This window comes from Rhinolophus sinicus, linkage group LG03 (genome assembly GCF_036562045.2).
Source record: "Rhinolophus sinicus isolate RSC01 linkage group LG03, ASM3656204v1, whole genome shotgun sequence".
In the NCBI taxonomy this organism is placed as follows: Eukaryota; Metazoa; Chordata; class Mammalia; order Chiroptera; family Rhinolophidae; genus Rhinolophus; species Rhinolophus sinicus.
The window spans coordinates 93,544,233-93,558,391 of NC_133753.1; the positions used below are offsets into that span (position 1 = coordinate 93,544,233).

General features: G+C 38.2%; 1 protein-coding gene across 5 annotated transcripts in view; it reads left to right on the forward strand.

The window, feature by feature from the left end:
• Positions 1–4,508: 4,508 nt before the first annotated feature.
• Positions 4,509–14,159, forward strand: part of KLHDC1 (kelch domain containing 1) — a 49,064-nt gene continuing 39,413 nt past the window's right edge. For 2 of the 5 annotated variants that reach the window (XM_019736009.2, XM_074328203.1), the window contains exon 1: positions 4,513–4,753. In XM_019736009.2, the coding sequence (XP_019591568.2) occupies positions 4,658–4,753 (96 nt within the window). In that variant the 5' untranslated portion in view covers positions 4,513–4,657. Of the gene's footprint in view, positions 4,754–5,608; positions 5,679–14,159 lie in introns of all 5 variants that reach the window. The other 3 variants (XM_074328202.1, XM_019736008.2, XM_019736010.2) reach the window with 3 other exon arrangements.

The following is a 14,159-nucleotide window of genomic DNA, read 5'->3' on the forward strand; positions in this document are numbered from 1 at the left end:
GGCTGGCGGGAGACCAACGTGGTCTCTCTCCGACTTTGTTGCGGTGTCGCGGAGAGCACCGCCGCTCCTGGTACCTTGCGGGCTGCAGCCCCGGACAATATGGGCTGAAGGAAGAGACCACCCTACACCCCTTTGTTGCCCGGGGACTGAACGACGAGAACGACCTTCCCTGGTATCTGGTTGGGAATGTGCGTCCGTTATCCCAAGTGCATCATTGAACCACTCTCATCGCTGCCCTTGACCTTCCAGTGGTGGAACCAAGATTTGAACTCAATCTGATTCCAGCAAGTGGACTCCTAATCTTCCACAATTCAGAAGGCTTACTCCAGTGAGTTGAGCAAAACCATGGAATGCTTAAAGGTGAACATACAGCCTTATAAAACGTGAGGACAATTTTGAAGTACTGATATACCGTACCTCCCAGGTATATGGTTAACTTAAGAAAAGCAAATCGAAGTGTTGGTAAAGGAGGGGAATACATATGCTTGTTTTTGCTAGAAGGTTACACGAAACACTAAAAAAAGTGTTTAACCATAAAGGGCAGGAAGGGATAAGGATGGAAGTGAGAACTTTTAACTGTTCACTCATGACGTTTGACATATTCAAAGACATAGAAAAAAATAAACAAAGCTGAAAGCATACTAAAACCAGCATACCCAACTCTATATTAAATTGGTAACATAACATCACAGAGAAAAGTGGTTTTTTGAATATTTTCAGTGAAATGTATACTAAAGACAAAAATAACTGCAAAAAAATTTTGAACTTTAAGAAAGGAAAGGAAATAAAAATAGATGAGCATACAGTCAATTCTCATTATTGGAAGTAGTTATGTTCTATATAGTCCTCACCAACTCTGATTTAGCGAATACTCAATCATTGCTCCTAGAGGAAACAGTTTCCTATAGGCTTCTCGTCATAACATGTCATCAATTGATCAATACATAACCTTGTTTTATGTGTGTTTCTGTTTAAAGACATCTTTAATATATATCACTGACTCATTAACATTGAACTCAGGGCCATCAACACTATAATTCATGTCTGAAGGAAGCTTATCGAACACATGTATTTTCTCCCTATGGTACATCACAGCCTTCTTGTGCTTTGGAACACTAGACAACACTTCAGCTTGGAGGCCATTTCAAACAACAAGATCACCAACAGAAATCACAAAATGCGGAAAATGTGGCACTAAATGAACCTCAAAAAGACATTTGTTTATAGTACGAGAGATGAAACGAGAGCAGAATGTTATCTTACTCAAACTCACCTGGGAACATGTGTGATGGTAACAAATTTTTCAGTCTTCTGCGAATGTTTGTAAATGACTATGAAAGCTCTCAATATTCATTTGGGAGTTGCAAAGAAATTTTAGTAGGTGAATTCACAAATATAGAATGCACAAATAATGAAGATTGACTGTATCTGCTTAACCACCAGAAGGATAAAAAAGAAACAAATGGTTATTATGGGCAGGAGAGTGGAGAAAATAACGATATAAAATGTTAAAACCATTAGGTAAAAGTGTTACAGAGAACAGGATATTTGCACAGTCCCAAAATATCACCCTACAGATTACTGGCTAATAATACAAAGGCAAAACTTCCACCTTAACCAAGTATCAAACTTGCATCACAAATACAAGGTGTGATCAAAAGATACGGTGAACGTTTAAATAAAAAAAAGTATTACAGTAAAAGACACATTGCCATCAATCCCCCTCAAAATACTACCACTCGCTTCGAACACACTCATCCCATCGTTCTTGCCACTTTCTGAAGCAGTTCTGGAAGTCCTGTATCGTGAGTGTCTGTAGTTGCGCTGTCGTGGCTGCCTGGATGTCCTGAATCTATTCAAAATGTTTACCTTTCATTGTCACTTTGACTTTAGGGAAGAGCCAGAAGTCTTATCATGCCAGATCCAGTGAATAAGGTGGATGAGGATACACCATATTGTTTTTATTTGACAGAAATTGCCATATACCAGAAGAGAGTGTGACATGGAGTGTTGTTATGATGAGGATGATTTATGACACACTTTAAAACACACCTTCTCTCAACCGTAGCTCACACCTGACTGACTGCACTGAACAAGTTGAAACTTGTCACACAACATTACTAAGGTTCCATGCACCACTTCCTGTATTGAAGAGCCCTGCCTTTCCATTGGATGGCATGTGGCAGCAGCATTCACTGTATTTTTTTTTTAATCACAATTCATATACTGAATAAGTGAATGAATTAACTTGTTCTAAGTGGGCAGCCACAATCTCTTCTAAGGATGGCTCTGGACAAGTACATTTACAGACAAAGGTAGAATTATCTCTGCCCCCCCCCCCTTAGTTTTACTTCAGCAGTGTCATTTTTATAACAAGGGTCAGCCAACTTTTTTTGTAGTGGACCAGATAGTAAATATTTTTAACAGTGTGGCCTATATGGTCTTTGTTGCAACTACTCAGCTTTGCCTACTTAACTCTGTGGTTGTGATGTAAAAGTGGCCATAGACAATACTTAACTGAATTAGGGTGGCTGTGTGCAAACAAAACTTTATGTACAGATGCTGAACTTTGAATTCATGTCATTTTCAGGAGTTATGAAATAGCATTCTTTTGATTTTTCTCAACCATTCAAAAATGTAAAACGTTCTTAGCTTGTCGGCCCTACAAAAACAGGTGGCAGACAGAAGTTGGCCTCTAAGCTTGTAGGGTAGATGTTGAGGAAAATTTGCCTTCATTGGTTGATGTGAGCTTTTGTCTATTAGCTTCTATCTGTTCCTGCATGTGAGGTGATTTCTGTGTTGTGATCAGGGGTTGAGTAAATTCCCCCTTTGGTCTCATTCTCCCAAGCAGGGGAGATATGAGGTGATGTTGTCCTCTGGGTCTCATTTTCCCGAGCAGGAGATATGGGATGAGGTTGTTTTTTGGTCCCCCTTTGGTCTCGTTCTCCTGAGCAGGGAAGACATGAGATGAAGTTGCTTTTCTGTTTGGTCTCATTCTCCCGAGTAGGGGAGATGTGAGATAAAGCTACTGTTCTGTCTGTGCTGTGAGGTGATAGTTAGCTTAGGGTTAAAAAAATTCTATGATGAGGGGATGAGAGAATTCCCCCTTTGGTCTCATCCTCTTGAGTAGGGGAGATACGAGATGATGTTGTTTTCTGTCTGTTTCGCTCACATCAGCAGATGTAGTGAAGAAGTAGCTAAGTTATATCAGGATGATGTGACAGGCACAGTGCCTGTTCTTGTTGCTTATCCAGATGAATTGGCCCTTCGGCTGGATGGGCAGTATTTATATCAGTAACTGCTGGATGCTCTCGGAAATGGCCATTCCCAGACGGGGAGGCAGGAACAAGAAACTTGGCTCTAAAGTACATCTGAGAAAATGTATAAGACAGACCTCAGTTGGCAATTATTATTTTGTCATTTGGTCATTTGTCACTGGTGATTCTTCATCATTCTAACATTTTGAAGACTCCCAGCAACATGCAGCTTACAACACCAGGGGACGTCCTGACTTCCAGCCGCAAACCTGGAGAGGTCTGGCTGGTTCCCGACCTCTCCAGTGTTGTTCCTCCTGGTTAGCCTTCTTGAGAACCTGTTAGCATCTTGAAAACTTGTAGGCAGGTTGCAGCTGATAGCATCAGAAGACACCTTTACTTCTGACAACAACAACAACAATGGCAACAGCAGCAACATTCTTGGGAACTAGCACGCAGCGCTGTGGGAGAAGCCTGAGTTTCTCTCAGCTACAGACCTGGCAAGGTTTTGATTTATGACTTTTCTAGTGCTGTTCTCCCCCAGTTTGGTGAGGTGAGTTTTGGCATCTACTGTAATAGTTACTATCCTATAAAGCTTATTACTTTGGATACTCTTTACTGAGGTTATTTGTGTATTTAGCCAAGTGATTTTTGATCAGTAGTAAACATATGTTGAGATCTCTTAAACTGATGTGTATGTGTACTCCTTTGACATGACATTGTTATCAATGTAGTTTAGTCTTAACCACCTTTACTCTCTAACATTAACGTATTCTATTAATTGCCTTTGTCTTTTGCTATTGCATGTTGCTAAATAAATTGATTAGATATTGCTAAATAAATTGATTAATCCCACTCTAGTGTGTCCCTCCCCTTTCTTTTCCCCGCTTGTCATTACAAGGCTGTAGTTTGCCTGCATGTTTTAGAAAATTCCTAATTTAAAAAACATGTATTTCTATTAAATACACACACACACTATTCTCGTGGATAACCACCTTTGCTGGAGGTTGAATGGAAAACGCAAACCCTCACAAAGTATTAATAAGTTTATTTATGCATAGCTGCATCCACCCCCATGGACCAGAAGTCCATTTGTAAGTGAATAAGATTGTATCGCCAAAACAACACAATCCCAAGTGACAGGACACCAGCAGAGGCAGGGTTCCGAGAAGCCACGGCACCTCACTCTCTACCCAGACCCAAGCCACCCCTAACTGGCAAGGCCGCCCTCGGCTCAGCTTCCGACAGGGCTGCGGGACCGCGCAGACGCACTGGTGCTGCCTTCCCACCAATCTCGACCCTCGACGCGTTCCGTTCGTGCGTGGAGGAGCCGGGAAGGAGGAGAGGCCGGTCTGTGGGCAGAGGCTGCGGCGCGCCGAGCGGGTGCGTCCAGCGACCGCGCGATGGAGGACTCGCAGCTGTTTTGCGTGGCCGAGGAGCGAAGCGGCCACTGCGCTGTGGTGGACGGAAACTTCCTCTACGTGTGGGGGGGCTACGTGGTAAGGGGAAGAGGCGGGACGGGGCGGACCCGCGGTGGGAGCCCGCAGGGACTCTCGGCCCCCGCGGACGCGGAGCGCCCGCCCACGGCCGGCCCGGAGGCGGGGGCCCGCCCGCAGCGCCCGCCCGTCCGCCTCCGCCGCCTTCTGCTGTCCCAGCCGCGTAGGGGCTGGGCGCCACCCCGCAGTCGCCTCCACTAGGAAACCCTTCAAACCCGGTTCGGGGGCTCTTCTCACGCTCAAGTCTCCCCCATCCCCGCAGCTGTCCAGTAACCCCGGGTTGCCCAACGCTAAACCAGTTACTGCGCGATTTATTAACATCTTTCAATGCTTGCGGAGACCTAAGCACACCGAGGACCCTGTGCTGTATTATTTTGTAAATATTTCCTTATCGCCACGACGCGATTGGAAGTAAAATAACGAAATCACTGAAGCATTGAAATATTTCTACGTAATTTGTAGTGTCATTCTTTTACCAAGAGTATGTACGCTCTAGGGCTTATATATCAAGGAATAGAGTGCTGGGTCACTTGGTACACACATCTCCAAATTAATTTGGAAGTGTCACTGTTGCCAAATGGGTAATTATGAAATCTTTTTCAAATCTCAGAATAGATCCATTAGCAACAATATACTGAAGGTATGCTGGAAATGTCTTATTACAATGGAGGTTTGAATCTGTGTTTTGTTTCTTTAATGATAGGGTTATAGACTCAAGGATTCTAAAGCCAGAACACAGTTCAGGGATATATGCCATCCCCTTTAGTTCACAGATGGAAAAAAAAAGTGAATCATTTGGAAGTTTTACTAGAAACAGGACCTGCATTTTCTTACTGTCTCGGTACTATTATGTGACAGATGTAACAGGACTGAAGCACTCACTGAAATAAAGTACTTACTCTCTATGTTGACTGATTCTCAGATCCAGGTTGGTTTTTGTTGTTGTTTGTGTGTTTATTTTTAATTTGCAGTATCAGGATGGGAAAATTAAAACTAACCTTTGAGTGCCTACTATACCTGGCATGTGCTAGGAACTCTCATATCCCTAATCTTACATAATCCTTGTAAGGTAAGAAATACGTACTCCGTTTTAAAAATAAGGATGATGAGTCAATGGGAATGAGTAACTTGAAGGGCCATTTGACCTCAAAAGCAGCAGATTCCAACGTAGGTATATAGGATTTACAAAGGCTGTTTTTCTATGATAAGTGAACAAATTGCGCTTTCTTAATGTCTAATATTTCCACCAATTTTTCTTGATGAAAAAGTAGTCTAGATATAATGATGGTTTTATACAGAAGAAATATTTTGATTGTTTTTGAGCTTTGCCACTTGGAGATGTAGAGGTGTCAAACTTTATCTGCTGTTTTGTTTCTTAATATTATAAAGTTAAGCAAAAAAAAAAAATCACTTGTAATCTGTGAAATCTCATATCTGGTGATGGTATAGATTTCTTTTAGGCCCATAAATGAAATGTCTGAATTTTTTATATCTCATTTTAATCTTGAAAATTGTGTAATCGATAAGATTCCATCCAGGTCTTCAGGTGGCAGTCAGTGAATAAAATTACTTCTTTTCGTATTACTTATTGATCCAGTGAGTGGTGTCCTATAAGAACCACCCTGGAAAGTATCACACAGATTTAGATTGAGTATACTACTTTTAAAATTCTAGGGATTATGAATAGTTAAAAGAAGGCATAACTGGAAGGAAAGGGAGAGTGGGAGGCATAAAAGAAGACATGACATATGAGAAAAAGTAGAATTCTTCCAACAATGTTGTATTCAAATCCTTCTGAACAGAAGATAGCTGAAAGGCCTGGCATCTGGAGGTAATCCAGTAGTCAGTACTTAAGAATATTGATCCAATGATTCCAGATTGTATGTGACAATCACAGCTTTCCGTGTTTTTTAAAATTGACAAATATACTCATATATCCTAAAACTTGCAAATGGCCCACAGATATCTGTCTAAATTACTTATTACTGTATTGTCAAACATATTCTAAAAGACGTTATAGTATCTGAAAACAGCCCTACCTCTAGAGGTAAGAGTAGCAATGCCAAAAAAATTAAGTGGTAAATTTTAATTGGTGCCAGAATATTCTTTTCTCCTAGTTCTTCCCTATCCTTTCCACATTTCTGAAATTCATACAGACTTTAGTGCTGCTACCAAGAACATTTAAAAACTGTGACTAGGTGTCCTAAGTCGTTGTCCACAGTGTTTTATCATGTTTGCAGATGACATGCTTTCCTTTTAGGGCTTAATCATAATAACGGTTTTATTTCCATAATGCAATTGATGTTAATGTATTTTGCCCTAAACTTTTCTGCGTATTTGCTTTGGATATGGACTTAAGGGGGAAAGGATCAATTTAGAAAGTGTTTGAAAAGAATGCAAGTGGGAGGCTTACAATGTCACATATTAAAACATCACAATACTATAATGATTAAATCAGTGGTCCTGATGCAAGTTTAGATAGTATGATGGAATTGAACATAAATAACCAAGCGTGCAGACTATTTTGTATTTCAAAGGTAGCATTTCAATTCTAGAAAAACTATCACTTACTCAATAAATGTTCCAGGAATAGCTGGAGGAAAATGATAATGGAATGTTAGGATTGAAGAGTTAAATGTAGAAAAATTAAGCTATATTCAACCAGAAGAAAATATATGACTCTTGTAAAAACCTCGAGTTGGGAAAAGACAATTGGGAAAAACTATAAAAGAAAAAGATTGATAGATAAAACTTTTAAAAAATGTAATACTGTGACTTCTAAACAGTAACTTTTTAATGCATTTACTCTCACAATAAAGTGAGAAGGCAAATGACAAACTGGGGAAAGTATTTGCAACATACATGATAGGCAAAGTTCCTGTAAAAATAAAGATTAATATTTCCATTGAAGAATGAACAATGGATATGCACAAGCAATTTACAAAAGAAGAAATACAAATATAATGAGAAGCAAAGAAACCCAGCTGAAAATAACAATGAGCTTTTTCTTCTCCAGTTTTCAAATATTAAAGAGAATTTTTGAGAAGAGCATGGGCAAATGAATTATGCATCCTCTGGTAATGGCGGTACAAACTTGTGTAAACTTTTTGAGGAGAAATTTAGCAATGTGTATCAAAAGCCTTAAGTTTGTATTCTCTTTAACCTAATGGTTCCATTTTATATATTCATAGATGGTCACATAAGCCATGCATGTCATGTGGAAGACATTCTTTTTAGCTGCCCAGTATTTGAAGTTTAGTCTCTATTTGTAGTATCTTCCACCCAGTGAGTCTTGTTGGTACATTCATTTCAGTTGTCTGATTACCTCCTACCTACCCCTATAGGATGTAAATTCTATAAAGATAGAGATTTTCTTCGCTATTGAATGCCTGACATATAGAATTGGGTATAGCTCATAGTAGGTGCCCAATTAAAAGAAACTGAATGCCAGGTACTCACTTTTCCAGGCTCCCTTGCAGCTAAGTTGTAGGCAAGTGGCATAGACTCTATTAAATGAATCTTTGCTAGATTTGGATTCAGGAGTAATGATTTAAAAGGACCTGAGGAGGATTATTACCCAGCAATAGTATTTGTAGGATGATCAAAGTCCCTGGTATAAAGGCAGTGGTGCTGCAAGCTGTAGTGTGATGCTCACCAGTGACGGACGGCATCAGTTAGCTCACCAGACCTGTGTTTTGGCCTGGTTTTAGACCTTGATTCTCCTTACATAGATCAGAGGCTGAATCTTCAGCCTTCCTGATTCTGTGAGCTACTTAATTACTTAATATTCATGTCTTAAGATTTCATTTTCTTAATTTTTAAAATTGAAATATATATACAAAAGAATGTGTAAAATTAGTATCATTTAAAGGTAAACATGTTTAACTTCCGGATTAAGAAATCAACTAAAACCAGTATCTTAGAAGCTTCCTGTGTATCCTTTACTCGTTACATGCTCTCCCACCCCCACAGGTGGTGTCTTGATTTCTTGTTACAGTTTTACCACATATGCGTCTATCTCTAAACAATATATTATTTGGTTTTGAAATCATAGCATGTATTTTCTTTCATGACTTAATTCTTTTAGTCTACATTATGTTTTTTAGGTTCACACATTGCTTATATTCAGCTGGTATACACTAGCATGACTGTATCTGTTTTTACTTAGTGTCCGTTCTGGTTGGTCAGTTTCTGTGCCCCAGTTATTAAGTATTTTGAAAATCATCCCTGGATTCATTGCTTTGATGTGTGTCCTGTATAATCTATTGTGTAAATTTACAGCAATTTATTTGCCCATTGCACTGTTGATGAATATTTGAATGCTTCTACTTTCTTTAGTGTTATAAAGAAAGCTACAATGTGAGCATTCTTATAACGTGGCTCTTATATTAATACATGCACAAGGGCACGTGCATTCTCTAGGGCATATACCAAGGAATGGAATACTTGTCACTTGGTACACACATCTCCAGATTTGTCACTGTTGCCAAGATATTTATATAAATTTACACTCCCATCAGCCTCCTCCTTGCCCCACGTCTTTGACAACATTTGGTAAACCATCTGGCCTTAAATTTTTTGCCAGTCCAGTGAGTGTGACATGATACTTGATTGGGGTTTTGTTTGCTTTCCCTGATTACTAATCAAGTTGAGTCTCTTTTCATAACTTTATGGACGATTTGTGTTTCTTCTGTAAAAATGCTGGTTCCTGTCTTTTGCTCAGTTGTCTATTAGATTGTCTTTTTCTTACTGATTTATAAGACTTCTTTATAGTTATTTGAGTTGAATATGTCTTCTCAGTTTGTAGCTTGTTTTTGTACTTTCTTGATGATTGTCTTTTGTCCAACAGTTCTTAATTTTAATGTAATTTTAATCTTTAGTTGTATTCCTCAAGTTTTGATAAGCAGTATTTTGTCATTTTATAGTTCTTAAATTGTGTATTTTCAATTATCATTATTTGACCCATAAGTTGTTTAGAAAAATATTTTAAATTTCTAAACAAATGCTACTTTTATAGTTAGCTTTCTATTATTAATTTCTAACTTAATTGTATAGTACTTGGAGAATGTGGTCTATACATTCTTTGGTATATGTTGAGGTTTGCTTTAAGGACTAGTGTGTAGACAAATATACCCTTTGTTCTTATGTTGGGGGAAGTGGTTCATATGTGTCCACTTTATCAACCTTGCTAATTGTGTTGTTTAAATCTCCTATATCCTTTCCGATTATTTTCCTCCCTGTTCTATCCATTACTATAACAGGTGTTAAAAACTCTGACTCTGATGTAGATTTGTTAGTGTCTCCCTGTGGTCCTGTCAGTTTTTACTTTGTTTGTATTTTTAGGTTACCTTTTTGGGTGTATATGAATTTAGAATGGTTATATCTTTCTGGTTAATTGAACATTTTATTATTATGTAATGCTCTTTTTATCTGTAGTTGTTATTTGCCTTAAAATCTATTTTGCCAATATTCATACAGCTATATCATCTTTCTTTTGATTAATATTTGCATGGCATGTCTTTTTCTACCTTCTGATGGAAACTTTGTATATCTTTATATTTTAAATGTGTGTCTTATCTGAGAATCGTATCTTATTTTTATCCAATCTGATATTATGTATATTTTATCTGGTGAGTTTTACTCTTTTCACTTAATGTAATTCAGATATACATTTTTTTCATCAGATGTGCTTTATATTTGCCCCTCTCTGTTTCTCCTCCTCCTGATTTTGAGGGTTGTTTGAAGAACTTTTTGTTCTCTTCCCATTTTTTTCTCTTGGTGTAGAAATCATATGATTTATTTATAGCCATCCTGTAGTTACTCTATTTATTTCAACATAAACTTCACAAAGTACAAAATTAATAATTTTCTTTCTTCCTGTAGAGTTCAAATACTTTAAAAAGTTTTAGGTCTGGTCACCCCTTTCCTTAGTCCTATCCTGTCTCACCCCCACCCCACCCAATTAGGTATCAAAAAAGTTTAGCCCTTTTTCTTATTTATTAAATTTATTGGGGTGACATTGGTTAGTAAAATTATATAGGTTTCAAGTGTGCATTTCTATAATACATCATCTATATATTTCATTGTGTGCTCACCACCCAGAGTCAGTTCTCCTTCCATCACCATGTATTTGACCCCCTTTTCCCTCTTCTACCACCTCCCCACCTACCTTCTAGTAACCACTAAACTGTTGTCTGTGTCTATGAGTTTTTGTTTGTTTGTTTGTTTGTCTTGTTCCATTGTTGCTTTCAGTTTTATATCCCACATATGAGTGAAGTCATACAGTTCTTGACTTTTTCCTGTCTGACTTATTTTGCTTAGCATAGTAATCTCAAGATCCATCTGTGTTGTCAGTTCAGCCTTTTTTTAAATGTTTAAATTTACCCACACATTAACTATATCTTGTCATACTAGTCCTTGTTGCATTTCAGATTTTTAATTTCGGATCATTTTTCTTTCGCCTGAAGTAGCACAGCTATTAGACTTTCTTTAAATAAGGATCTATTATTGGCCAACTGTCTCAGTTTGTGTTTGTCTGAAAATTTCTGTTTCACTTTTGTTTTTAAAAAATATTTTCACTGGGAGTAGAGTTCTAGATTGATTGTTACTTTCGTTAAACACAATTGCTAATATTACTTATGTTGTTGCTAATGAGAATTCAGTCAGTCATTAGCTGGGATTCATTTGAGGGTGATTTATCTTTTCTCTGGCAGTAAAGAATATTTTTTCTTTTATGTTCTGTAGTTCTACTATGATGTGTCTAGTTCTATTTATTTGTTTTAAAACCATTTTATTTTCTTGTCATTTTAAAGAAGACAAGTTTTTTTGTTCTTGTTGTTGTTGTTTTTTTTTTTTGAGGACACAGCTCACATTGTACCATGTGGGGATTGAACCAACAACTTTGGTGTTATTAGCACCACGCTGTAACCAACTGAGCTAACCCGCCACCCCGATTTCTATTTATTTATCCTGCTTGGAACTTGTAAGAACTTCATAGATTTCAAGGATTGATGACTTTCAACAATTTGGCAAAGCTATCAGCCTTGTCTCTTCAAATATTGCCTCTTCCTAATTCTCTCTATTACACCCTAATGTAATTCTGATTAGATTTAGTTCTTCTCTTTCTCCATGTCTCTTAACTTTTTAAAAATATATATTCCATTTCTTTGGGCTATATTTCTGGATAAATCAGTTAACTAATTCTCTTTTTTAGGGAAACCTTGACAAGAGCAATTTTAGTGGAATGATGGGCGCAAAAGCCATATTAATCTGAATTGATGAGAGAATGAGAGGTTACCCATTATTGTTAACTCAGTATGTAATGGAGCAGAGAAATAGGAATTAGGGGATATATATATATATGTATATATATGTATATATATGTATATATGTATATATATGTATACATGTATATCTATGTATACATATATGTATATATGTATATGCATATTTTTAAAGAGTAATATTAAGGCATGTTTGTGTATCTAGGAATGGTCTAGTAGAGAAGGAAAACGTGATGTAGAGAAGAAGGGATAATTTTTGGAGTGAAATCTCTGAGAAAGTGAAAAGGAACTAGGTCTAAAATTTTTCAATTCTGTTCTTCATTTGTGCTTTTGTACCACTCCTTTTAAAGATTAGTGAAAGGGACTTTTCTTTTTAATCAGGCTGACGTGACCATACAATCAGTTTAACAGGTATTACTTACCCATTCACTCACTCAACAAATGGTCCGTGTGCCTTTTATGCGTCAGGCACTGTGCTAGGCTCTGGGAGCCAAATTATAACAATGATCCGTGCACTCATGAAGCTTAAGGGTTAGTGGTGGCGGGTGGGGTGCTACAAAGGACTTCAAAGGGGACGTACAGGACTGTGTGAGAGCATTTAACAGGGAACTTAATCCCTTAACCTTATGCTGGGATATTAGAGAAGCGACGTTTAAGCTGATTCCCAAAGAATCAGTTAGTTAGCCAGGCAAAGTCTGGGGCAGCATTCCAAGGGGGAGAGAAGAGCATAGCTGAAGGCCCTATTGCACCAAGGAACTTGCAGAAGTTTAGGAGTAGAAAGAGGACTACAGCATAATGAGTGAAATGCAAGATGAACTTTGAATGGATAGCAAGTGTCAAATAGTACGTATAGTCATAGGAATTCTAGACTGTCCTGAGTGCAGTAGGGAGGCATTGGAGGGACTTAAGCAGAGTAATGACAGAATGCATTTTCATAATATTTCTGTTATAAAGGTGTACATCCAAAGCTACTGGAGCCTGATGCCATTAAACTTTAGAATCATACAATTAACTCCCCGTCTTTTAATTATTTGTTTATTTTGTTATTAAATATGTCCTCCTCAGTCAGACATGAGTGGTAGTTTCCTTGGAATTGACAGAGTGGTTTTCTGCTGTGTGTGTGTGTGTGTGTGTGTGTGTGTGTGTGTGTGTGTGAAAGAGAATGGGGAGAGGACATACCCAATAGTCAAGATACTATTTTGAAATTTTAAGTAACATAGTAATAAGAAAATAAGCTAAATCTACTTAACCTTATTAACAATTTATGCATCATGCAGTCTTAGAAATTCTTAAACTGATATCTTTTAAAATTGGCTATTTTCTTTTTTTGAATTTTTACAAGAGTTTATTTGAGCCAAACTGAGGACATATGCCCAGGAGCAAGATCTCAAATGCTCTGGAGAATAACAGTTTGCAGTGTCTCTTATGCATTTGGAATTAAGGAGCGAAAGTAAGGAAGGTTACATGGAGGTGGGAGAAAGCAAGTGGGGGACTGGATTAGAGATTAGTTAAGATTATGTGCTCCCCTGAGGATGACCACGCTTGAGGAGGGGTCTGAAAAGACGTGTTTCAAAGGTATGTTGACCTAGATGCACAAGAACGATGTACAGGGCTTGCTTAAGGCAAAGATAAGCCATTAACTAAAGAAGTCATAGGCGTGGGGTGTGACTACCCACCACGACCTGCCCAGTTAGGAGTTTATGATCACTTCATCCTGTGAGGTTACTTTCCATAGAACCTTTTTTTCATCCACAGTTCCCCCTTTTGGTCATAAATCAGTCTGAAGGATGCACTGATGACCAACCTTTTGGCTGGATAGTGTGGTCTCACAGTGCTAGGAAGGCTCGTGTTTAGGCAGTCTCAGTATCGATGTGGTCTTGTTGAAACGGAAGACCACTGGGGATGGGCAGTACCGTAACCATGGGATGTCAGTTGAGGCTGAATTTTCCCGAAGTGAAAGGCAGGACAGTGGAAGGCAGTCGGATCTTATGGCCTCCATTGCGAAGAAAACACTCTGGATCATTTCTATCCGGTGAACTAGTGTGATTAGATTTTCACCATCTGTCTCGTTTTTCTGTATTTGGCATCTGGTATAACAAAAATCGGCTCTTTTTGAATTGTTTTAA